At 29.6% G+C, this 27814-nt stretch overlaps 1 protein-coding gene across 3 annotated transcripts; it reads left to right on the top strand.

Moving 5' to 3' along the window:
• The first annotated feature begins 107 nt into the window (after positions 1-107).
• Positions 108-27417, top strand: LOC126836645 (tetratricopeptide repeat protein 39B-like). Of its 3 annotated transcripts, XM_050570225.1 has the most exons (14): positions 108-546; positions 671-699; positions 5775-5879; positions 10770-10845; positions 13323-13455; positions 14070-14202; positions 14307-14412; positions 17945-18010; positions 18111-18278; positions 20122-20285; positions 21128-21292; positions 22889-23118; positions 26465-26705; positions 26856-27417. In XM_050570225.1, exons 1-14 carry the CDS (start codon positions 505-507, stop codon positions 26965-26967), a joined length of 1770 nt encoding a protein of 589 aa, XP_050426182.1. In that variant the 5' UTR covers positions 108-504; the 3' UTR covers positions 26968-27417. The 3 variants fall into 3 exon arrangements, with proteins under 3 accessions (XP_050426182.1, XP_050426184.1, XP_050426183.1); XM_050570227.1 differs by lacking the exons at positions 108-546; positions 671-699 and adding an exon at positions 5530-5670; XM_050570226.1 differs by lacking the exons at positions 108-546; positions 671-699 and adding an exon at positions 5532-5692.
• The last annotated feature ends 397 nt before the right edge of the window (positions 27418-27814 follow it).

Raw genomic sequence — 27814 nt, 5'->3', positions numbered from 1 at the left:
ACACATGCACGTGCCGAGCATACACGAGCGCGGCGGTCGGCTTCGTTCGGTGCCGTCCGCCTGGCATAACAATATATTATATTGATAATATTATGAACCGTACACACACATACAAACAACGGTTCAGTTGCGCTTTGCCGGAACGCCAGTTTGCTCGCACGTTGGTTTGGTCGGCCCGTTTATGTTTATTTGGATTTTTTCACCATTAACAGCACTCTAGTGATATGATATATTTTTCGAAAAACCTACGCGAAAAAACCTAACCGAAAACCGTGGAAAAGTGTACTTACGCCGCGCGCGGACATCTTTAACGGTCATAATATTATCATTTTTTATCATCATGGTACTACCCGCATAATAGTATATTGTCGATAGGCCTTCGGTCCGACCGACGTTTGGAATGTTATTTTCGAAATAAAAATCATAAGAACAAAAACGGAAAATCATTTTCTAACCCGCAGACATAATATTATAATTTGCTCCTCTCATAGTCCGGCCGACGACATGGGCGACATCAACGGCATGGACGATAACGTCGAAGACGAGGTAAGACAGGCCTTTGTCCGAAACCCCTTTGAAAAAAATTACCTTAGGGAAATTTTAAACAGCAATTTGTTTTTATAATCTAAAAATATTGTTCATTTTTCATTAGTTTTTTTTTCTGTTACAGTTCGAAGACGCGTTGGAAGTGATTCCGGCGTAAGTACAACCGCTCGTTTTTACAATTTTTTTTTTTTTTTAACCAATTTAATTTTTTTTGGTCTTTCTCTCCGGCGGTGTATCAGCTACTCTCTACCGCAGCCTCATTACTTGTACACCGTGTACGATAATAATAATAATAAAAATAATAATAATTATCAGCACAGAACGTCCGCCGTTACAAAAATATTATTATTCTCGTCTTACTGAACCATAACGCGAATCGGCTCCTCTTATACAATAATAGTTGTGTGTATACATATAATATAGCCATATAGGTGTGTTATTTTTTTAGTTTTTGTTAAAATATCATATTTTCATACTTACCACTCGGCCGTGTTGTGTTTAAATACCGAATAACGTATACGGCTGGTAAACATTTTTGGGGAGAAAAAAAATAATATAATATTTTAGCGTTGTTGTGGGATTATATTATTTTCCTAGAATCGATTTGGAGAGAACGATAATGTAGTACGTACGAATAATAATAATTATAAATTTACATTAATATATACCTACCTAGGTGTATATTAACATAATATATTTTGTCGGTACCTATTTATAACGTCTTTGCCCGTGAAAACCTACCACGGATTTCTCCGAAATGTGTTTGCTGCAATGCCCGTGTCCGCAACCTTCCAAAAAGGTCAATATTCCCCACGTTGGTTGAGGATATTCTATTATTGTTAAATTTTTAAAAACCCATAATATAAGTTTTATCATTTGGCAATTAGATAAAATGCCCATTAACCGTCGCTTAATGATTTTTCTTTAGACGGCAAAACACAATACCTACTGTTATTATTATTATTATTACATTAGCGTTGTGATTAAACGATGCATATAATTATATATTTTTTATTGACAATAAAATCAAGGCTAAGCGTGCATTGCAGTAATATTCTGACACGATCAAGTTCAATTGAAAAAAAAAAAACGTTAATCCGGTTTATAGCCTATTAAACGTTTGGTCGAATAATTGAGTTGTTACAATATTACCTAATTGATTACCTACTAGAGATATTGCCTACTATTTGAATGAATAGGAATTTTTTACAATTTTTGCCGCCTTAGTAATTTCTAATTCTATATTCGGTGAAAAAAACATATTTATATGTGAGTAAACTATTTTAATGGAAAACGGTTCGCAGGTCCAAAAAAAATATTTTCCCGGTCTTAAAATTAAATAAAAATACATGAGTCAGATGATGATAAGTGTTGTTGTTTTGGTCTTTACAAAACAAACATACATATAACAATGTAAACATTTTTTTTCGGAATTTGAAATTATATTATAAAAAAAATATTAAATAATAATTAGTGCTGTGGTCTGGTAACGAATTAAATTACTGTTTACTTGATTTTTAAATTACTTTTTGCAAGCGGATGTATATAGAAAACAATCTAAATTTCAAATGGAGCACCTCAGGCTTTATTGTAAGGACTTAGTCCAATTTTAAATACAAAATCATTTGTAACATATTTCAAACAAAAAATAAATGAATTAGAAAATATGTTTGCTTACAATCAGACTACTATTTATGTGTGTCAAATGGTAAATTTTAAAATAAAAATAAACTATTAGATATCTAGGGATTCTATGTTAAGAGTCATTCAAAAATATTTAAAAAAAAAAATTATAAGTAAGTCAATTTGATAACAGCTGTTAGACATATCTAACAGTAGACAATAATAATTTGTATTCAAACTTTTAAAGGGTGATTAAAAAAAAATGTCTAATTGTATTATTGTTAAAATACATTTAGAATATTTCAAAATATTTTAACAGTAAAATCGACGTTTTAAATTTCTACTGTACGATTAGTATCCAATTGCAGTAATAAAACTCTGCCCCTCACCCTCAAAACCACCCCTATTTAATACCATGTAGAGGTTAGGTAGAAAATAAACTCATTATGTACTCTTTATCGTTCTGTTCATTGTTTCTAAACTGCTGGCTGTTGCCAGTGGTTTTATGGTATAGGTTTTTGGACGTTCATATTATTATTGCAGTGTCTTTCTATATTAATATGTCATACCTTTACAAACTTTAATCGAAATTCTAATATGATCTATGGCGTATAAAACCGTCTAATAACATGTCAGAAAATAAAACAAATTAAACCCATAATCTGCAGTTTCGGGCAACAGTGACAGCCCTGGTGATGACGATGTCCACATTTTGGGTATATTGAAAGCAAAGCATTGTCGATAATAATATCATAAAACGTTTTTGTCGTTTTCACGAAGATGTCACGACTAAAACCGGCACAAGGTCAACTATACACCCTTATGTAATATTGTTTTGTAGCACACCTTACCCTTAAGGCTTGCGAGTTGCACATAAAGGGTGTCCCGCCAGGAGTTGACAATGTCTCTTGGGGTAACTGTAATTATTGAAATAGAGTAGCTAGACATTTTTTGAAAACAAAAACTTTCCAAGCATATTTATTATATTCGTTTTACTAGTTATAAGGTTACGCCAGTGGTTACCATATTGAGGTCGCCATTGTTATAAACCTTATCCGTTATAATCGTTATCGTCCAATATTTTTTACTACTTCTATTACTACTGCTACTTACTACTATTTTATAACCATACTAGAACCTGGTATCTGGTATCCCAAATGGTGCACAAACGAATCATTTCAAGTTTACTTTTTCAATTGATAATATTTCGAATATATATTTTTCAGGGCAAAATACAACAACCTTTGTGTGTTTAACTCATCATAAAGTGTAAAAATTGTAAAAACAATTTTTTTTAAATCAAACGACCTCGTTTATATTTGCAATTAGTATAACGTAAAATTATTCCCAAGTCATTACCTTCACAAAAAAAGATGACCAGGTTTAAAGATTAGAAGATGTAATATTCGATTGAGAACAGTTTGAATTGTTAATATCAAATATTATGATATCACACTTATAAAAAATTGCCCCCTTCCCTCTAAAAAAACTCGTGTTATCGACTAGTTATTATTTTCAGTCAGTACAATGTTGTCTTCCAATTTTTTTTAAATTAAAATGTAAATTTAAAAAAAAAAAATCAGCGTAATAGAAGGTCACAGTTGTATAGACATTTTTGTATCAGTGAAAGTGATAAAATAACCTTAAAAAAGCTTCAATGTGAATTTTAAAGTTTTAAAATTTACAATAATCACACGATAAGTTATTTTTAAAAAAAGTTAAATAAGAAAGTTTTTATCTTTTGAAATTGAAGAACTATTGATAGGTATATAGATTTTTCGATTTCGATCCGAATGATTGAACTTTCTCAACTTCTGGCCTTGTCTAACCTTTAGTATTTTGAGAAATTCCGATTTAAGATATTAAATTGCCAAACGGTTTAATACAATCTCAACTATAATTGGTCAATCATATATCCATGAAATCAGAATGGTTTTCACTCCGCCAGATTGGCCAGCTTTAACAAAATGTTCCAGTTAAAATGTTTTGATATCCTATTTCTTCTTATTATTACCATAAATACAAATATATTAAACTTAAACATCAACACCATACGGCCAAAATACATATTGCGTTCTATCCATGGTTTTTTTTTTAACACATCCATGTGTCCAAGATTTAACGATTTGTTTGCAACGCAATTTGTAAAGGATGTAAAATTAAAAATTATAATACAAAAAGGCATTTTTAAATTTTCCGTGCTTTATTTTTACAACAAGATCAGTAATTTTAACCTAACCCGACAGTAGCCGTTCAAGCACACACGTTTGATTTATCGACCGAAAAACGTTTTTAGTAGTCTTCCTCGACCTTTTAACCGTTCAAGGTCTCTCTACCCTATCCTTGTGGGAATATATTAACATTTAACAGTAGATAATTACTTTTAGGTAAGTAAAATATCGGTCTAGTTGTGCGAACACATTGAAATGTTCTAATTTTGAGTCATACGTGTAATAATGTACTATTTTGAAAATATACATAAATAAATAACACCGTTGAAATTGTACACGATGATATAATAATGTTTACACGGCGTGAACGATATTATAATAGAACAAAGTAGTCACAATAATTTAATAGTGTGCTTAACGCGTAAATGTGTAATTTGAGAATGTTACTAAGATTGTTATACCGGATGCATCATTCAACGTGTAAGACACGTCTTGTTTACTCTTAGAATAATTAAAATTGTGTAGTTGTTCTTTTTCAAAACAGTCTTGTTTATATTATATTACATTAATATTCAAATGTTTACTTTTTTTTGGTATTTTCTAGAGCTTTATCGACTTTTGAAACTTAAATGTTACTCACGTGGTAATGCACATATTTAACTGAATTACTGAATTAGAATATTTTGACTGGTTCAGTAGGTTAGGTTTAATCTAAAATTTAGGACGGGAAGAAGGGTGGAGTTATTTTTATCTGCTTGCTTTACTCGACTACCTCCAGTACTAAATATCAAACGTTAATAACTTTGAAACTATTTATTCAAAACTGGTTATCGACCAATTGACAGTTTATACATTTAATTAAATATATATATATATATATATATATATATATATATATATATAAATATATGTATATAAGTTTCCAAAATCGCTACAGCTCTAGAAAATACTAAATAAGATAAAAATGTAAATACTGATGTCTAATATTGTAATATAACATAAACAAAAATGTTTTTAAAAAGAAAGACTATAAAATTGTAATAAGAGTTTCAGAGAGATAATATTGGTGTGGGGCGTTAAAAGAATCACGATAAAAACGAAAAGCGTTGGAAGATAAGGAAACGGTAGTAGGTATTAAAAGGTTATTATTTTTCTTTTTAAATATTTGTTTGAATTTTATCAACTATTATTTAATCGCTCGTTGGCTTTCGCCGGAAGTCAATGTGTTACGACCGTGTGTCAAGTGGATTGAAAAAAAAACAAAATTTTACTTTGCCGACCTAACCGCAATATAATTATTACCTTTAAAGCCGTATAACAATAGGTTTAGGTCCTTAGACTTTTTTTTTAAGGTTTTGTTAAGCGTTAAATTTGTTTTTATCGTTTTTTTATTGCTATTATTACCTAGTATAACGCGGTGTTGTATTTTTACAGGCATTGTACCATGGACTTGGACACGGCCCTGGAGGACTCAAAAATCGCCATCCATTGCTTTTTCAACAACAAATTCGACGAAGCCCAAAACATTTTACAACCGTGGTACGTACCTGGTATAGTTTTTTTTATAAATTTAAATTTTCCCAGAGAATATTTATTTAAACGATTAACAATCTTTATAAATGGAGTAAACGGTGCGATTGATTAACCAAGTCAATATCTAACAAGGTGTTAAATTTTTTAAATTATTCTTTAATTACTCTAAATTTTAATTATTATTTTTCATATATTTATAGTTGTTAGTTAGACCAGATCTGATGTATATTTGTTAAAATCCCGTGAACTTGAGATTTATAAAATGATAATTTATAGCTGTGAATGGGTGTTATTATAAATAAATACAAAACATGTATGGGGTCCTATTGCCAGTAAGGTAGCCTCATTAAAGGATATTACATAATAATAATATTGCTATAGTGTGATTAATATACTTGCATTGTTATAATACAATATTTTGTTTTAACTAGTGTATTTTGTAAAACGATACAACTCGGTTCAATGATAATACAGCGATTGCAAAGGTCGTTGAGTTGAAGAATCGGCTTTACATTGATCAGTTGCAACAATAAAGTTATGAATATTAGGCACGGTTTAATAAATAAAATAATTGAATATATTATACAAACGATAAAAAATAACGTGTGCGAGTCTTATCACACTGTAAACTACATACATACGTTTGTAGTTAACACAATAACTTCTTATACAACAAAGAATCCAACAATATACATTTCTAGTGGCTCCTTCTAAGCACCGCCTTAAGGTCAAATACAAATGTTGCTCTCCATCCCCAAAAAAATCTCTTGTAATAATTAGGGGGGGGTGGGTTGTCCGTCGACCTTCTCCTCTCTTATTTAAACTTAAATAAAAAGGGGAAAACCAAATCGGATGACGATATTATTATTATTAATATTGTTAATTTTTAAAACTTTTTATGTCAATATCTATAGTGAAATAAGTGTGGATAAAACAGTATTTGTGTGAAATTGGAACTTTTTACAATAACGTTTGTTCTGCCTATTTCATGGTCATGTAATTTCAATAGCGTGGCATGATGTCGAAACGATATATTTAACGTTTTCCTCGTTGTCTGAATATTTACTCTAATTATTTGTTAAAAAAAAATTATTATACTAATTATGTACAAACACATAAAGCGTGCGCTTTTATGTATTTTATAAACAAAAGAAAACTCAATAAACACGATGCATTATTTAAAAAAAAATGTATTTGCATTATTGACATGTGTGCATAGTATAAAAAACAACTAATTTTTTGTGTTTTTTTTTAAATCATAAATATTCACGATGAAAAGAACATCATATTGCATTTGTATGGGAAATAAACGCCATTTGCTAATGGCCATCATAATTTTCCTTTAATAAAGCCAATTAGGAAATCGATCATATATATTTTAATTAAAGAGACGAAGGTTAATGACATTAATGGTAGATACAAACATCAATTTTTTTTAAAATAACCTTTTGTAATTTTGTATTTTTCTTAATTAATATAATTTAATAGATTAACTAAAAAAGACGTTTAAACAAAAAAATTGGGCGTATAATATAAGATTTTAATTGTAAAAATGATTTTTTTTTATAAATAGAACAGAATGAAAAAACGAAATATGTTTAAGTTCAATAGTTAATTTATATTCCATTTTTTGTTTTTGTAATTCATCGTGAAAATGATAAATTTTGTGAATTAATAAAAGTAGTGAAATAACAAAGTTATTTTTGATTCAATATTTAACAATATTTTGTTTTTTTGTATTTCAATATTATATAATTTATATAATTGGAGAGTATTCCATTTTTCCCATTTCATATTCTGTTTGGATAAAATGTTTTGGCTCCTATTTAATTAAGTTCCTGAACTTGTGTTTTTGTTTCTTAATAGGATTTTTGTTACTAAGGTTGCAATAATAATTATAGCCTATTAATAGAGTACACTCAGAGTTGTTATAGGATTTACGCAACGGCTGTGTGCATTTTTCACTTGTAATTAATGTTTTCTTGACACTGTCCTTCAAAGTATTTATAAGTGCATAATAATATGTTTTTTTTTTTGTATTTACTATTATTATTGTTCTATGCTAATTTTCAGTATATGGAATTTTGCTAATTATCATATACTGCGTTAACACCAGTGTGTCTATTTGTGTTAAAGAGCAATCTAATTGGTTGTAGATTATCGTTTCATAGTTTAATTTATTGTGCATATTTATGCAATATCGGTGTATTTATTGGAACACTTGGCCTCATAATATTTTTTTTTCTTATAATACTGATTTCGGACACTTTGGCTTTGACCACAAATTAAAACTACTATATATATATTGTAGTCTATATATTACTTATTACTTTGCTACTTACTAATTGCTCTTTCCAAGAAACTTCATCATCTTTGTATCTCTGACACCTTAGGTTCTGGAGAGGTTATTCGTGTCCCTTCTGTAGCCGCCTATCTGTAATGGCGGGTAGTATTTCTTCAAAATATTTAGCTACATTTATCGATTTTTTATGTTATCTCCAATTATCCACATTGACCTTGCTTCATTGTGATTTCATTAAATAAAAAACGTATTTATGTTTTGGTTAAAAGAATATTGCAAACTATACACACCAACTGTACTTGTTGCCTAATTTGGCCTCAGATTTTGTACTAGCATTGTTATGTAAATCACTTTTAAATAAATTTAATAAATTTTTATTTTTAATATAAATTATGAAAAATTTAACTTAAACTAGTGAAAACTCAATTGTTGAAAAATATAGGTTTTTATTTTTTCTACTAAAAGTATCATCCTAAATATTTTCAGATATAATATTCAGTTTAATTCTAAACTGACAAACATAACAAAATGTCAAGTAAACCGTTAATTTTTTTTAGCCGATCCATTATAATATAAAGTTTTTTCTGAAAACTTGAAGACAAATTTTGATGGTTTGTTTTGGGGCAGGGGCGGTGTAGCTAAGATTCAAATTTTTTTAATAAAAAAAAAAGATTAATTGCTAGGGAGAGTTCTCACTACCGAATGAAATTAGACGTATAATGTATCGTGGAACATATTTTGTGCCTAATCAGTCTTACCAGATTGTCCGTAATTTTAAAAATACAACTTTATTTTACTTGTGCTATTAAAACTAATACAATATAAAATATTATCATATTTGTCATGTTTTAGAATAAGTCGTTAAAAAATTAAAAAAACATGCAAAAATAATACACGACACACTAATTAGCCGAGTTTTACACATAAAAAACTTATAATTTTGTAGTTTTTTAACTTCCGGCTGTATTAATTTATTCTGTTAATACTTAATAATTAAACTGTAACATTTATATAATGTAATTGACTAGCTCGTTAAAAATATTATATCAATTATAGCGCAATAAAACTATAAATAATCGACCATCTGTCAATTTTTTTTTAATCGAGGTCTTTGCGATAGTAAAACAAAAATTATAATAAGTGAATTATTTAGGCGAAAAATAAACGTGGTTACCTGTATTTAATCTTAATGGGCCATGTTTGTATTGACTTGGTTCTTTTTCGAGCTGGCTAGGTTGCTCTTTTTGGTTTTGTTTGTTTTTCAGCTTCCATGCGGAGCTTAGAAGGTATTTTTACAATGGTGTGTATTTTTTTTTGTGGCTAATCCACCGATAAATTATTTTCAATCGCTAAACCGATTCCTAAAAAATGATAAGTCTATAGATCAGAAATCATGCATAGGTACTTGTTAATTGGGCCAACAATTTAAAGTGTGTACCTCTTTCCTCATCAAAAGCGAGATGGACACCCTTACAATTAAACAAGAAAAACCACCCCAAAAAAGCTAGGATAGTGTGGGGGTCGGTGGAAATCGTAGTGGGGAGATCACAGGTCTACAGTAATATGTTAATGCTTCGATGAGAATCAATCTATATTTGGTAGAAATAAAACTTTCGACTAAGGCATTGTAATGACAATAATGTGCTTTAAATTTCACTTTCAGATCGTCTTTCTATACAAATTTGTGGCCGTTGTTTTCCACAGATCCTAAATTTATTAACAACGTAATGAAACTATTTTGCAATCTTTTTATATCTGTAGACGGAATTGATAAAAATCCTGTTCAAAATTGTGTTACATTTTATTTTCTATTTGGTTAGGTTGGGTTAGGTTAGGTAAGTTGCTATTGTTACCAATAGGCAATAATATGTCAACATTAAATTAATATACTTTCAGAATCTTACCTGTTGACTGTTTATAGACTGTTATAACGGTTTAAGTTGTAATTTTTTCCTTAATGAAAAAAATATTATTGCCGCACTCAAGATGTACTATCTGTCTAATTGTCAGACCTAACCCTTAAAAGTTCATCTAAAAAAGTGAAATAAAAGAAAAGTTTCCACCCCTTCTGGAGGCTTTGGGTCTTAGATATTTTATAGGTTTGTCAACGTTAATTCATAGTATTATTAGGAAATATTTCATACATAAATTAAAAATGAACTCAGTATTTAAAATAAAAATTATGACGCCTTAGGTTTAAATTTTTTTTCTATTTTGAAATGGAAAGGGTTAACTTTTTAAATTTTGGCCCTTTGTAATACCATTTAGATTTTCTAAAGAGTATAGACTTGCTAAAATATATTACAAAAAAAAAACCTTTAGATTAATAAAAATAAAAATACATTGTTGTAACTACTCATCAAAACTAAAAAAAGAAAAAATTACAAATATAAAAAAAACCCTTTCGCCAGTGTGGTAACTTTATTTTTTTATTTTGCTGAGGTATAGCCTAAAGGCATACAATGTCTGTGCAATTGAAATAACGGCAAGAAATAATATTATAGCCAGACGATCGACCCTTATCGTATCCGCCCTGATAATATTATAAAGAAAATTGTTTAAATAAAACGTTTTAATTAATTTGCTTTTAACAGGGTCGGCACGAGTATGTATCACACTATGGGAACGGCCATATTTCAGTTTCTTGAGGCGGTGCTCACCTTCGATCAGGTATTTATTATTGTTTTGGTTACACTTACAATTTATACGTGAAAATTAAAAAAAAAAATTAACCATTTATCTTTAATTGGTACATAATTTACCCCATATGTCATTATTAAATAGCTATAAACCATCATTAGAGGCTGCACAACAACCCGTTAAATGGCGTACGAGTATTTTATTAAAAACCGCTTGTTGGTTGTAAAAATAGTTATTTTTAAAAAATGCAAAACATAATAGAGATTCAAGGTTACCAATTACGTCCGTCCTCGGATTTATTAACGCGAACTTGATTTGTTTATACTATTTTAATTGTTTTATTATCTTATCATTAGAACTTATTAATTATTCGGAGAAAACAAAACCGTGCGTATGTGTTTGTGTGTGTTGTATACATTGAATTTTTTTGTACACCTTGGCAAATCCAATTGGCAAGGTTCTGTTAACGTTATATAATCTAGTAATAAAAATAAAATTATAGGTAGTTTTTCGCCAATTATCGACTGGTTTAATAACGTTACAGTACCTACTCGCAAACCTATATTTTTATGTATTTTTTTTTTATACATATATAGTTTTTACCTACGTGCGATTTGTACTTGCACTTGGCGTCATTTGAGTCACCGGTGAACTTGTCGTAAAAAGCGGATTTGTCACAGGGCAATAATAATTAAAAGTGTTAGGAAAATACTTGGAGGTCGTCGTTAACAACTTACGTGCGATTCACGCGATTTGACTATCTTGATATTTTTGTGAAAATACGAAATTTAGTTAACTCCTACTGTAATTGCAGACTGCCAATGATGTTTCAAAATTTTAGTACTTTGGATGTTAGTAAAACGCTTTCATGACATCGAATGTTTGTAAATGTACATAAAAAAAAAATTGAGTCGCAATTCGTTGGATTTTAATTGTTAAAATCTCAAACTTTATAAAAATATTGGCTCCAATTACCACAAATTAGGAAAAATCTATAAATATTATTAAAAATATATATATATATTCACTAAAAACATGTACAAACCACAATATTCTTATATTTTGTATCTAATGACTTTTTGTGTACAACGTTTATTTTAATTTTCACTTGAATGCCTGTATGTATATTTTGTAGAGTAGTGTACATTTTAGAACAGTATTAAAATGAGACATTTGACTAACACTTCTACTGTTATTACACATAATATTAACTAAATCTTCATTTCACCATCTTATTTACAATATCATATAAATGAGCGCATATTCACATAATTATCGAAAACTATAAAAAATACCTATTCTAGATTAATTATCGTAATCATTTATTAATATTGCAAATCCATACACTAGTAAAAAAAATCTGTTATTTTGAGGTAAACCTAAAACACTAAAGTATAAACATAGTTCGAAAAATTATGAAATGTGTCTGGGCTTCCTGTTATCATATCTAAGTAAATAATTTCTCATCAGATTATTCTCATCATTGTTACCACTTTCTTCTTGAATTACTTATCGGTTGGATTTCATTAACATTTTACTGACGTTATGGGACTCTATTTTTATTTATTACTATCCTAAAAACATTTCCTGTTTAAACAAGAATCTAATAATTTATAGTAGTATAATTCTATAAAATTAAGAAAACCTATAAATTACCTTAATTAAGGTTAGGTTAAGAAGATTTATGAACTGTCAGTTCAATAATATTTAACCAATAATTATGTGTTAACAAATAATTAAATTTTTTTATTTAATTCGGTCTTAATGCGTATAATTATAAATAACAAGAATATATTATGTACAATAACTATAAGTGTTCATTATAAATCTATAAATTTTTTGCATGTGATTCACATGCAACGACTCGAATTTTTAATTAAACAACAAATAACAACTTGCAAATAAAAAAATCTGGAAAATACATACATTTTTGTTTACTGCAAAATTAATGTTTGATTTAAAACAACAAATAGAGATAAAACGTTCAAAATCTTAATGAAAAAAAAATACAATAGCTGATATTACTTTTAAGTCAGGGAGAGGGTTTATTAATAAAAAAAAAGTCTAAATAGAAAAATGTGTTACCACACAATACTGAACGAGAAAAATGATAAGGTTCAGACAATCTTAATGAATTGTTATTAAATTTTGTTGATCATCTTATTATCTTGTTTCAGATGTTACTTTAGTATCGTAAGATATATCAGATATTAGAGTAGTTTCAGTAATAACTTTTTAACGTTTCAATTGAAATTGATTAATTGATTAATGATTAATTTAATTGAAATACATATTTACAAACTGTATTTAAAATTATTATCACAATATTAGATTAAAACGTTATTTAAATAATTCTCAAACAAATAAAAAACGTCAGGACAAAGTCAGGAGACAAACCATTTTTTTTTCTAGTGTACAATGTGAAACTGATATTTTATGAAATAATAAGTTTAAAGAAATATATACATTTTTTATATATTATATATATATATAAATATTTATTTCAGACGAGCATACAAAAAGCATCAGCTTCGCTCAAAACCAGTATCCGGTTATGCAACGTGTACCGAAAGAAGACCACGTTGACTCAGACCCTCGGCAACATGATGAAAAAACCTAATTATGATTCATACACTCCGGGTATGGTATAATATTGAAATCACGGTATAACTATTATTATATTATATCATTTAAAAATATTGTAAGGGCACGGTTGTATTTTCTGTTAGGTTAGAGGTCAGGTTAGTTATCAATTGTTACTAATAGGCAATATCGTCTCAACGATAAATAAATATATAATTTTCAGCTACCCGTTGACAGTTTATTCACTCTTACATAGTCACTTTTAGCAGCCAAGTATAATTTTCAATTTTTAAGGTGTTATTAGAATCACTTTGACACGTAGAAGTGCAGTGAAGAGTTTCACAACTTTATCCGATATCGTTCATTCACTGCAAGTTGTGTTATTATAATTAACACAATATTCCCCTTAAATTTGTACAGCTTTTGAATTAACTGCTTAATAATAAAAAGTATATTATTTTTGAAAAATTTTCCAAAAGTCAAGAAAATCTACACACCGGCAATTGTTTTTTTTTCTGCTCGAGATACTTTACTTGCCATACTGTTTTTTGCCAACGAGGATTTGAACCTATTGGACCAATTCGACCGGGGGGCTGTGCTTGTGCATATTTTGAATATACCTACGTGAAAATATAATATTCTGTTATATTATTTGCTGTTTGTTTTTTTAGACGAGCTACACGCCGAACTGTGTTTTGCCGAAGCGCTATTGCTCAAGGCGTTGTTGACGTTCATCGAAGACGAAACACTAGTCAGTTTCTTACGGGCCGGAATCAAGATACGGTCTTGCTACAACTCTTACAAGTCCGTATTATACCTAGTCCCGGCATACCCTAACCGCGGTGTTGGTAACCACTCGGGGGTCATTGTATTAATTGCATTTGCATATTTTGTTTGTTCGTTTGCAGAGAGTGCAATCATATTCTCAACTCGCGCACTTGGACAGAAGAACAAAAACCGTACAAAACGCATTTCGAGAGCGGCGTCCGGCTCGGCATTGGAGCGTTCAACTTGGTTAGTCATTGTTTTAAAAACTCGGTGAAAACCCACTGGAATAATTAATATAAGTATAGCACCCCAAGCTCTCGGTTTGTATGAAAAAGATCACTCGTGTACCTAGTATGTAGTACCTAGGGCCTAGGTGTATAAATTATTTTTAGAGAAGTAATGTGAAAGCGGTTTGTCTGTGCTCATTCGCCAAAAACAGTGATATAAATTCCAAGGGGCAAAGACTGAGAGCATCATGTTTAGCTTTACACTGTGGTTACCAGAACATCTAGTTGGGCCACTGTAGGTAAGGTTAGGTTAGATTGTACGTTATTTTACGTTGTTAGGACACTAGTTTACTATATAAACAAAGTTTTTAAAAAGAGAAAACTAAAATATACCTCTTTATTCTATGTTTGGATTCGTATTGCCTTTATGTACCTCCTATTTTTATACCGTGCCAATCCATCTAATACACAATAACAAATTTGAACAACACATAAATGTATACATATATATATTATTTATGTCATTGGGCGATATCTTAACACGCTTCCGGATACAGAAGGTTAGGAAAAATCAGTCATAGCCGTCAGATGCTTAACAATGATTTACCACAAATGTCTCGCGTGTGTCCATCATTAAATTATTTCCGCATAATTTTGTTGAGTATATTTTTACTAGAAAGATAATTGTTTTGTTTTAATGTAAGCCAAAAATAGTATTAATTCACTTCACACTTCACACTAAAATATTATTTTTAATTACCTGTCTACTGAATAAATTTTTAAATATTAATTATAGTTATAATCAAATAATAAAAAATGTTTTATTGTAGTTGTAATTAAATAATTTTAATAATTTTTATTATTAAAAAGTTGATTATTTTTTAGAGGTCTCGAGTCAAATTTTTATAATATTAAAATATTGTTTTTTTGCTGTCTCATAAAGGCAAATTTTACCATGGTAGATATTGTGTGACATCTGTTATAGAGCTACATTGCTGATGCACGATGATTAATCAAATTAGTTTATAATTGGACATGTATATTGGAATGTATATTTTTATATGTCCCCCCTACGGATATAAAGCATACCATTGAAGTACATAAATTAAATATATAATAAATGAACAAATTGTTTACCAAATCTCTGTGGTGATTGATTTTTATTATTTAAGCTAGTCGCAAATATAATATACAGTTTAATTTGTCTATTACTAGTTATAATTTTCATAAATTTAAACCAATTGAATGCAATATATCAATACTGACACAAGTATATTTGATTTTGAGGTGAACCTACATAAATATTTCTTGTTGAAACTGTTACTGCTAAATCGAGTCTATTTGTTTTTCGGAATCATCTTAGAAAGTTGTAAGCAAACCAAAAATTTAGGTTTTCATTATTTTTAAAACAAACTATAAACTAACCGGAAGAGATTAACACTTTTGTGTATTTTTTTATGTATAGTGATTATATAGCTGGCTTTATTTTTATTTTATACAATTTTACCAGGACAAATTTGCTATAATTCAACTTTAGTTGCATTCTGCTGACTGAAAACAAAATATGTACATTCCAAACAAGGACACGACCCAAAAGTGTCATTAACGGTTAGCATACCAGTGTAAATGTGTTAACACGGTTTATGTACATTGTTTTTTTTTCAGTCGTGTTGTGTCTAACTCTTAAAACAGCCAAAAGTGTAATAGTATCACTTTGAATGTCGAACGACGGCATAAGGTCATGTTGTACACATAAAACAATATAAATGCCTGGTCGTTTTTTCCAATTGGAAATATAATATCATAGTAATCGCAAACCGTTTGAAAACTTGATATCTCACTTCATGGCCATTACTTGGTCGGTTATGTTACCTACACGCATCGCTACTTAACACATAGTTACATACATATTTTGTATATGTGTATACTTAACTGTGTCTAAAAAAAATGTTTTTACCTCCCCTAATCTCCACTTACCCTAACTCTAAGTGCTTTCTGGTGATTTTTTTTTTGCGTTTTATCAAAATGAGAAATTAAAATTATTTCATTCGACAAATTTTAACTTGAGAACATTTTTTCAATTTCAATAGCCACTTCGTGATCCATCTTTTTATAATTTTGTGTCACAATTTCTTTTCAAAGAAAGACATCAATTTTGTATTTGCTGTTTAGATAAAAGTTGTCTAGGTTGAGTCCAACGCTTAAATATTTCATATTATGTATTTTTTAATAAAGTCAATTGAAACAATGTTAAACTACCTATCCAATTTTGTTAGCTTAAAGTAATATGAAATTCAAACAATACCACATTATCCGTTAAAAACATATTTAGCTCTACGTTTTTATACATTTTATTTAATTATACATTTTACATGGACAAAATTATGGCTTAGGACAGTTGTTTGTACCTCTTTGTTGTACTGTTTTATTTTTTTATATTTTTAAAATAAAAAAATACAGTTTTTGTTCTGTTAATTCAGACATACTATAATAACATATTATTCATGGTCGTTCTCATGAGTTTTGCTTATCATTTTTAAACATAGTTTAGCATAACATAATTAAATTTCGGTGTTGTAAAACTATACTTAATTTTCGGTGTTTAGAACTATACTTAATTTTACTAAGCTAAACCGACGAGAACGACCATCGGACATAATTAGTATGATGTTGTTATACGGTGACAACTTAAAACTCATGACTTTGTAAAAATGAAATCGTTAGTTTGTTTTATTTTATTTAGTTTAATAGAAGTACTGTCAGTTGTCTGAATTCAATGAGAAAAAACTTATGATTTTATGCCAAAATAGATTTAAATCGCACCGACTCGAGAAAAAGTCCCATGTTTCCTTGAATAGTTTTCTCATTGATTCGAAAAATTACAAAAGCTTTTTATATTAAATCTTCAATTGCACGTTTAGATATTTTAAATAGCAATCATAGCGAAGAAGTTGTTAAAAACACATAGATTACTTTTATGGATATTTTGGATTTTAAAAAAAAAATTAAAAAATACTGTATATTGAGAAGTGTTATTCTTACCCATCTTGCTGTAGTAATTTTTTTTTTAATAAATTATATACTTTTACAATAAACAGAACTATTTTACAGGTATGAAAAAAAATTTAAAAAGCGTACAAAAAATTATGGTGTCGCAATAAAAGCATTTGGAAGTCTATTAAAAGCATTTTTTATTTGAATATTGTTAATCGAAAATCCTCAGTTTAGATATGTAATTTTTCTTTGTAATTTGGGTATTTCATCAATTTCTTTTTGTCGTTATTCGTTATTTAACAAAAATTTGTCCAATTCTTGTTAATTTCTTTTTTGTTCTGAATGAAATTGTTTTATCGTTTGTCCAATCCGACTACTGTGTATTTAGTTTGGAAAAAATATCAAGGATTTCTTGTGTAATGTATACCATACTTAATAATATGTTAGTCCTTAATTCGTGTAGAGTTGTTTTGTTCTTTTTTTTTTTAACAAAATGTAGTACAATAAAAACAAATTATAAAAAAAATATACAAATGATAATTTTTGTCGTTTTACAGATGATCTCATTGCTACCGTCCAAAGTGATCAAGCTACTGGAGTTTATAGGATTTTCCGGAAGCAAAGTGAGTGATACGCCTGTTGCCTATAGAATGGCAACAGGTGGGTGTTGGTAGATAAGAAAAATCGGTTTTAATATATTGTATTTTCGACACGTTTGCTTAGCAACAAGGCCTGGCCGAGCTGGACGCATGCTATCAACTGCCAACCGGTCTGAGGCACGTGCTGTGCGTCATCACTTTGCTCACATACAACCTGGTGGTGGTGTACGTGTTCAGCCAAGAGGACGGCGATTTGGAATTCTGCGACGCGGCTCTGCGCCAACAGCTGGCGGTAAACCCTTGACTATTGGCCAAATTACAGAGGGGGTTCCGGGGAAGTCCAAATCCCGGGTAACTGGCAAGAGAATATTGGCTGATAACAGATGATTGATAAGAGAATCGGCTGATAAGAAAAGACTGATAACAGACATTCAGCTAATGAGACACGTTTACGATCCAACGTCCTTCCGAGGGAGCTTTGAGAATTTTTAAAGGGTCTGGACTTCCCCAGCGCCCACCCCACTTGTTGCTATAATACCCATGATCCACAGTTGGCCAAATTATAATACTTAAGCGGGCAAAATTAATAATGACAATTTTTTTGACAAAACATTATTTAAAGAAATTAAAAAATTTTAAAATAATCATGTATTATGCAACATGGCTCCGAAACGAATTTATACTACATATATACATAAATATAAAACATGTTTTAAGTTACATTTTTGGTTTCATAATTAAACAAATCTTATTACATTTTTTTTTCATTTTATTCGTAAAGATAAGATGTAAGTAAATAATAAAGTTTTTTTGAAAAATTAGTTTTTTTACGCTCTAGCCTAGTTTATTTCACATCGAAATCAGACTTGACAAAAAAATATATAATAATATAAAACAACTATAAACAAAAAAAAAACCCGGATTATGAAAAACAAAAATGTTTGTTACTCTATCAACACTTGGGAGAAACAACAAATAGCAAAGCATATCTTTATATGCGGTAAATACATTTCTAGTTAGTTGTTTTGGACTATAGGGAATTCGATTAAAACTTATCGAGTTTTTGCACACATCTTGTTTGTAGTGAAAATTAATATACTGAAAACACTGGCTAAACATGTATTCCTGTGATATGTATGCAAACACAATGAGCCCCCTTCCTCGACCATCAATCGATAATTCAGTCGTCAAAAAATAAAACAAGTAATATTATTATAAACTACCATTTCGTGATTCTGAGAAATCATTATTTACAAGTTTTCATAATCCGGGTTTTGTTTTTTTTGTTTATGGTTGTTTTATATATATATATCATAATTTTTTTTTCAAATCTGATTTTGGTTTGAAATAAACTAGTCTAGAGCGTAGAAAAACTAATTTTTCAAAAAAACTTTATTATTCACTTTAAAAATTAAATCATAGTTAAAAAAAAAATATTTTTGCGTGTTTTTAAGCTTTGAACTTTATTTTTGGCGATTAAAAAAAAAATGAAAAAAAAAATAAAACTGTACACTTATAATATGCAGAATATAGTTCTCTACAAAATAATAGGTTTTAATTTTTTTTAATATTAAAACTTTTTGAGTTATGATAGAAAGTCTAAATACTTTTGCTAAATATTGGTTTTTTGACTTGGGGCGGGGAAAATATTTTTTTAAAAACATTTTTTTTTTACTTTCGGTTTATATACACCAACACGCTAGTTTTGTAATGTATTACGAAAACGATTTTGAAAATTGTTTTTTTTCGCTACACCCTAATGAACATGTTTTTTGGCTAAAAATTTCTAACTTAGCATAAGTATGTATAGAACATAAATTGTAGAAGAAAAAAAAATGTCATATCAAGATATGCCCGTTAAAAAGTAAGAAGGGGAGTGGAGGAGAAGAAAGCAAAAGTAAGGGTAGGGAGGTAAATTCAAAGTGAACGATGGGGAGGGGAGGGGTAAATGTCGAAATCTTAATACCAGGAGAATCAGCTGATAAGAGACAGGAAACCCCCCAACGGCTTCGAGGGAAAGGTGGATTTATTTGTCTTATTACTTTTGTCCGCCTAAACTGTAATCGGCACCACCGTGTGACTTTGCAAAAGACCTATCAGTGGACTTAACGTTTTAATGTTTTTGTCCGGCACAGCTATACCCGAACGGTGCGTGGTTCTTGTACTTCAAAGGCCGGTTGGAGTTCATGAAGGGCAACATCGACGAGGCGGTCAAGTGGTACACGGCATCGGTCGAATCGCAGTCCTCGTGGCGACAATTTCACCATATCTGCTATTGGGAATTGTGTTGGGCGAACAGGTAAAAATGATACTCAAAGTCTCCCCAAGGGACACTCCAAGTGTTGTTATAAAGACACGTGTACCGAGGATTGCTCTGAGCAAAGCCGCACAAACCGTATACAGATCCACTAGCAAAGTATCTTGCCAAGTTTATCCTAACTTAGTGTGACTGTAACGAACCGTAGAGTCCAATACAAATACTATCTTGGACAGTGTTAGAACTGTAGTAATTAACTGATATTTAGTAAAACAATAAGAACTGCCAAGGTAGGTTTGATTCATTGTAAATAACATATATATTTTACACAAACAGTAACTTGCTCGGGTGAAGCAAGATAAAACAATTGAGAATGAATACTCGCTGTTCCTTTGGGGTTTTATAGTACAAGAATGCAAGCTAAGCATATTATCTTAATGCTTGTGAAAAACAAGTATTAACAACGTCATTTAAACAGAATTGAGTACAATAATATAATGCTTAAATGCTAACTAAGTATTACACGTTAATTAAAAGTTACCCGAAACAACAGTAAGCAATAATTTGTGTATTCCACGTGCCCCATGGTCAATACTATATCTCAAGGAGATCTGACCATTACATGACTCATAAATCATGGATAAAGTTTTCAAGTGTTGGCACTGTAAGAAAGAGGAGAGGGAAACATTATCGATTTTTAGCTTCCCCTTACCACTATAAGGGAAAATCGATGATGGCAGTGAAGAGTCAAAAACCTATCAGAATTGGAACCCTTAGGACCCCAAGATGTTTTAGTGCTTTAGCATTGGAAAAAAAGAAATGTAATTGAGGATTCAACATATGTGTTTTAATATAATTTTTTTTAAATTTATTGTTTATAAAAGCGTCGCTATGGATTGGAAACGGGCGGAAGTGTACGCAGTGAAATTGGCAGAGGAGAGCAAGTGGTCGAGAACGATTTACAACTATCAGCGCGCATGCATAATGCTTATGCGTGGGTACAACGGCCTGTCTCGTGACGACCTCAATACCGTCAATCAATTAATGTTGTAAGTATAATACTAACAAAATGTTTAATAATAATAATAACGGTCCGTTTAATTTATCATAACACCATTGTGCACGCAACACAGCTCCGACCGTGACACTGACAATAATATGTGTGCATCATATCCATAACGATAACGAACCGTTATCGACCGCTCGTGATGCAAATGGTTAAAACCTGAGCTGTTATAATATTGTTTGTATAAATTATATAACTGAACTATTTAAAGTGAAAAAAACCCCCCCCAAAAAATGTACACATTTTTCAGCTCTGCTCGTTCAGAGTAGATCCTCTGATTTTACAAAAATAGGTTAGATCACCTATTTTTGTTAAGGTGCACATTGCCTTGGTAATTTTTCGCAAATCACTTTAGACCGTTTTAATTGTGCCGTACGACACAAGATTTTCGAACAAGAACTAAAAAATGATTGTCTTTAACTGAATCTAATTTTTTTTTTAATCTAAATGCCACGTCTGGTTGTTTTTTGAATCGCCTTCAAATTTGTAAAAACACCGTTTGGTGTGGATCACATTTTTATAATTTTCATTTTTCTATTTTGTATGAATAAAAATTATACCTACGTTAATTCTGAATTTAGGGGAAAAAAATAATAGATTCAAAAACGCTATTTGACATATTATATTTATTATAATATTACTCAAACATACAAAACAAACTGAAAACACCACAAAATGCCGTTTTTTTCACTACTTTGTAGACGGTTTAAGATATGCCAGATTCGGATTTAACGATATTTTTTGGTTATTGTTATCATATATTTTTTTGTGTCTGGACAATGTTTTCTTCACAGATTTCTGTGTGTTGTAAGTCTATAGACCAGAAATTCTATTTGAAAAGTACTTAATAGAGCCAAAAATATTAAAATGTCACCCTTTACCCTTCCAAACACTCGAAAATGTGCATATATTTTAACTTCAAATGACTTTTTTTTGATAATTTTAGACATGTCAAAATCAATAAACGTTGACAAGCATCAAAAACCTTTTCCCCCAAAATAGTGGAGACTTTTTCTTTTGCTATTTTGGTGTTCCTTTTAAGGCCTGAACGATTTCTATAAAAATATGTTGTCAATCTTTTACCGTTGTAAATTGAGTTGCTTTGTATATGTGTGAATCAACGTCGACGGGTTTATGAAAAATAAATCTGTGATGATTTGTAACAACGGCAACTAACCTATCAAAAAAAATAATTTGCTATACAATTTCATACACGTTTTTGCCTTTTCAATAGTCTTTATTGATGTTTAGTACTTACACCAACTACAGATTGATAAATATGAAACGGAATTGGAAAATAGGGGAGGGGAGAGAATGAGTAAGGGTTAGTATGGAACGGTGATAAGGAAACATTGATAAGATATAAACAATCCATCGTGTAGTACAATAAGAAATATTCATGGTCTAATTTCTTTGCCAATTGAAATAGTTTTTTTTTGTTAAATATTTTTAACGCCAATGCTAGAATTAAATTACTGTCGACTTAAGTCCGCCACTTTCTTCGTGTCAGATCGCCTTATGGACGGTATTGCTTTTTTGAATACGGTTAAACTGTTATTGTAATATTATCATTCAATAGGGACGTGCCAAAATATAAACAGAGAATCGCCGGCAAGTCTTTACCGATGGAGAAATTTTCGGTCAGGAAGGCGCAGAGATACTTCAGCCAAAAAAACCGACTGTTTTTGCCGACCATTGAACTGCTGTACTTGTGGAACCTGTTCAGCGTTTTCGGCAAAAAGAAATCACTGTCCGGCAACTTGTACAAGCTAATCGACAAAAACGCCAGAGACCTGGAGAAAAATCCCGGTAAAAAAACACAAAACAATAACAATTACATTGTATCGTTTATAAAGTTTTGTTTTAACGTTTGAATATGTTTTGTGGAAAACTTTTTAATAAGATCAGAATGTGACGTATTGTTTACTTTTAAGTGATAAGAGATAAGAAGAGGTGATAAGAGATAAGGAGTGATAAGAGTATATGATACGTTTTCAGAAGTAGGTATGTGCCCCAAGTTATTTTCATGTTCCTTCTTGAATGAGAAAAAATGTGTAGTTTTTAATTTTAAAACTGTCGCCATAATAGTCCAAAAGAAAAAAAATACTGGCCGTTATGTTGTTCAATACTACTTTAACGGTTCCAAAAGAAAGTTCTAGTTTTAGAACATTTTTGTTTGAGTACTCAAATTCTTAATTTTTGCAAAACCAATCATGAATTCAAATGTTGTAATAATGGAGGTAATATAATATTTTAGAATGTGATTAAATAATGTTAGTCATAACCGACAAAAAGTCAATAATATGATTTGTTTAAAACTGCCCTGTCCTATATTCTTTTACGGTAATTAAATTTTGTTTCATAGTTAAATATTTTTAAAATAAATTTGGCACTAAATAACCAAAGCACCAATGTATAGTAAATGCTATGTACATTTAAAAACTGGTTAAGTTTCATTAAGCCTTTAAAATATAATTATATTTATTGTAAACAATTAAATTGTTAATAAAAGGAAAATTAACTTAAGTAATCGTTATACTATCAATTTATAAATTAATATAATTTCTTTGTAAATCACTGGAAAGTACAAAAGTTGAAAGGGAGATAGTTTAAATAATAACAGAAATAATTTGTGGTATGATTTTGTACTTAAAAAGTATTAGGATTAAGTATAATGACAACTCTATACACAAAACGTTTTATTGTAGAAAAGAGTGAAATTTCTGTCAATTCGGACTTGTCTGCTATTTAAGACGACGCCAAACCACTTATTCATTCATTAAGTAGTTAAGTATAGGTAATTGTTTCTTGAAAATAAAATAAACGATTCCACGTAGATAATTTTTAATGGACTTTTGTTCACTATTAAATTGAGGTAGGTACGTTTTAGTATGATTAATGTTGTGAAATACATTAAAGATGATAATATGGTATTAAATACTTCTTCAGTAACACAGTTTTCGATCGCTATTAAATAAAAAATTAAAAAACTATTACATTTTGCTTTTACTTTTTTTGTTGATCAGTTGTTTCATTTGACAAGTACTTATAGCTATTTTTTGTTTTAATTATATTTTTATTTTCTATTCTAAGAAAACTTATCCATCTAATATTTATATAAGTAAACAAAATAATAGAAAGGCATTTCAACTTGATATATTTTGTTCTTCTTGAAATATTATAAATCGATTACAAATGAATGCGTTTTAATTAATTTTTTTAAAGTAGTTCGATTATAGTATGTTTTACACATAGGCTACTTAACCCATTTAAAAATTTAGACTTTTTTAAGAAAAATCCGAGCATCTTGTGACAGCGAAATTTGTTCTGATTAAAATGGCTTGTATTTTTCATAGTACATTTAGAACGCAGTAAAAACGATTGTTTTTTTCTATTTTTTTAAATTAGAATTTTTTTTTACAATTGACTTCCACTATTTTAGCTACTAAAAAACAATATGTAGAGAAAGAAATGTACACGTCCTTTTGATGTAATTGAGGTATTTTTTTATGGTTTCTGTCGGTGAGCAAACAAACTCTACACCATTATGTATTTTTTGTTAGTATAATACTAACTAGTAATCAGATAAAAGTCGATTGTTTGCTATTTCCACATGTATTACATGTATATGTATATATATCTTCTTCTTTTTTTTTTGTACCAGTTTTACAACCAAAAACCAGTCGAAATGACCGAAACCTTAGTGTTGTTCGCTTGACCTTGCCGTCGTCCCGTGTAGGTTTGTGTGTCAAGAATTAAATAACTTAATAATATTATTATACTGTACCACGGTAAGAAGCGCAGACCGTCTCCTCGTGTCCTTGAACTGTGCATGCTCATTTGCATAAATGAAATACAAATACTAAAAATCACATACCGTGATGGAATCGATCGGTTGTGTAAAAGACGACGGACGAAGGAAACCGCTAAAAATACAGTATACATTTTTTTATCCTATTCGATAAGTTGTTTTTGTTAAAAGTTCGAATTTAACTTAACACGAGTCATCCGTGTGAAATCAGCACAACATTTTTCATTTAAGTTTCAAATTTGGTCTACAATTATTATGGAAATTCATTAATTTATTCATTAAAAAAAAAATGTGTTTTGGTCAATTGTAACCACTCCAAATGCATTTCTTAGGATATTGTTTACACTAATTATATGTTACTTGATAAAATCTAGTAAACATTTTTCAATCATAAATCTACAATTCTTGAAGATAGGATACTTAATTTATTTTAATTTAAACCGTTAAATAGTAATTTTTTACCCGCCACGACAAACAAAAAAAGTAACAAACAAATACAGAAGAAATCGTTTGAAAAATAATTATTTATATTTTATAATTGTCTTTTTTTTGTAAATATTTTGTATTTTATTCTTGTTGTAAATATTTGCAATAATAGTTAAAAACATACTTAAACGATATTTAACTAATATTGTAGACACATTAAATTTCTGACCAAAAAAATAATTTCTAGAAAAATATTTACATTTTTTACCTTTCAAATTATTATTTTAGTGAATAAAAATGATAAAATGTAGTCCAATTTATTTTTGTTAATGCTTGGGAATTTCTATTTTGATAATAATTACTAAAACCAACACAATAACAATTTTTTCATTTATTTGTATAGTTAATATATATTATATATATTATTGAAAAAAATAGTTTATTTACTACATTTCAATATTCTAAAAAATTTTTTGAACGTGTTGCGCTTAGTTTAATACTTTTAGTAGTTGATAAAATCTAGTAAAGACATTTTTTAGTCAAAAAAATCCGACAGTTTTTTTTTTTGTATGTATACATTTTTTTTCATAGTTCAGCCAATAAACTTACCCCTCCCCTAACCCACTAGACCCAACTTTGGTAACTTGTTCTATACTAATCTATACTGTACTTATGGTTTGTATGCAATAACCAGTAATAGTTAAAGATAAACAAAAAACCGTTAAAATGATTAAGTGACACTCGTTGGAACTGTAGGATTGAAGCTATTAGATATGGTTTAATCTCAAGACTTTATTTAAAATTAGCCTTTTTGAAATAGACAGTGAAAGAAGGAGCGTGGTCGTCGACTTGACCTTTTTATCAGTTTTACATTGTCAATATGAATGTTGTGTTTTATGGTGTTTTTTTTTTTAACAGGACAATACGGCACCGAATACGAATATGACAACAAAGCGCTTTGCCAGCTGCTCAAAGGCACTTGCCTGCGAGTCATGGACAGTCCTTTGCAAGCCGAAGAATGTCTCAAGAGTGTAATAGCCATGGAGAAGAAAATCAAAGAGGACCGCTACCTGGTGCCGTACGCCCACGTCGAGCTGGCTTTTCTGCACAAGTCCAAAGGGCAGTTGGAAAAGGCCGCTTGGTATCTGGACTCGGCAAAGTATGTCAGAGTTAATAGCTGTTGGCCATTGGGTTTTAATCCTAAACAATTTTATTCAAAACAGTCGACTGAAAGTCAATTTTGGAATACTGTTTGTTAAACTGTTGTAAAGCATTTTGAAATGGAGCGTTTTTTTGTTTTTTATTTCAGGAAAAACTATACGGGTTATTCTCTAGAGACAAGACTGCATTTTCAAATTCACTGCGCGTGGTCCGCGTTAAACGACAGCAACACAAACAGTGCCGACAACTGCAGCGCCTAAACGCCGCGCGTGTGTGTGCGTATGTTGGCTGCCCTGTTCGAAATGATTATGTTTGTTTTGAAATAAATTGTAGTTTTTTATCAAAAGAAAGTCTCCGACATTCGAAATAGGTCTGCGTTGTAATTTATTGTCAGGCCATTTTTGGTGTGTGATGGACACTGTTTGTCTTTCTCTAGTTGTTGCATAATATTTTTAAAATTATTATTATATTATATTTTTATCTCGTAAAATATTTTCCATAACACGTCTTGTGTGTTATACTACTAAATAGTACTTAATATCTTTGTTGTGATAAACGATTAAATCCCCATGGACTCATACAAACTCAAAACCTAATGTTATATTTTAATTTATTTTATTTGTTAGAAAAGTTTATCAAAAAAAAAAAATATATATATATGAATATATTTTAATAATATTATTATCGATCGGTGTCCTCGTTGTATAATCCTTACTATTATATACTTAGGCGTTATAAAATAAAATATATATATATATGTTGTTAGAATATTTAGATTTTTATCGTTTAAGTATAAAACGTTATAAAAAAAAGTAAAAATTATATGATTTATAGTATACCATTAATATGTGATAATGAATGTTTTATATTTTTATTTTATTTTTTATTCTTGTTGTTGTTGGATAATATAATTTATTATTTTAATAGTATTTATTTTTTTATTATTACTTTACAATCGTAACGTTATATCTTTAACTCGTTTCCAAAAACATATTATAAAACATTTTGACATGGGAACAACCCAAATGTATACTTTACTGTAGTAATATTGTTGTTGAATGACAAATAGAATATATATACATAAACTGTTATTGTAATTATTGTTAT

This window comes from Adelges cooleyi, unplaced genomic scaffold (assembly GCF_023614345.1).
Source record: "Adelges cooleyi isolate 19-005CV unplaced genomic scaffold, UGA_ACOO_1.1 ACOO_flye_CR_arks_rails_tigmint_CR_PRNA_247, whole genome shotgun sequence".
Lineage (NCBI taxonomy): Eukaryota > Metazoa > Arthropoda > Insecta > Hemiptera > Adelgidae > Adelges > Adelges cooleyi.
The sequence above is the reverse complement of the archived record's forward strand: the minus strand, read 5'-3'. Positions and strand labels throughout refer to the sequence as shown.

Excerpts from the sequence above, each read along its gene's own strand:
- LOC126836645 (XM_050570225.1), top strand. The coding sequence starts at position 505 with ATGGGCGACATCAACGGCATGGACGATAACGTCGAAGACGAG. Across the intron at positions 14,413-17,944 it reads GCATTGGAGCGTTCAACTTG|ATGATCTCATTGCTACCGTC; the intron begins GTTAGTCATTGT and ends GTCGTTTTACAG. Across the intron at positions 18,011-18,110 it reads TAGGATTTTCCGGAAGCAAA|CAACAAGGCCTGGCCGAGCT; the intron begins GTGAGTGATACG and ends ACGTTTGCTTAG.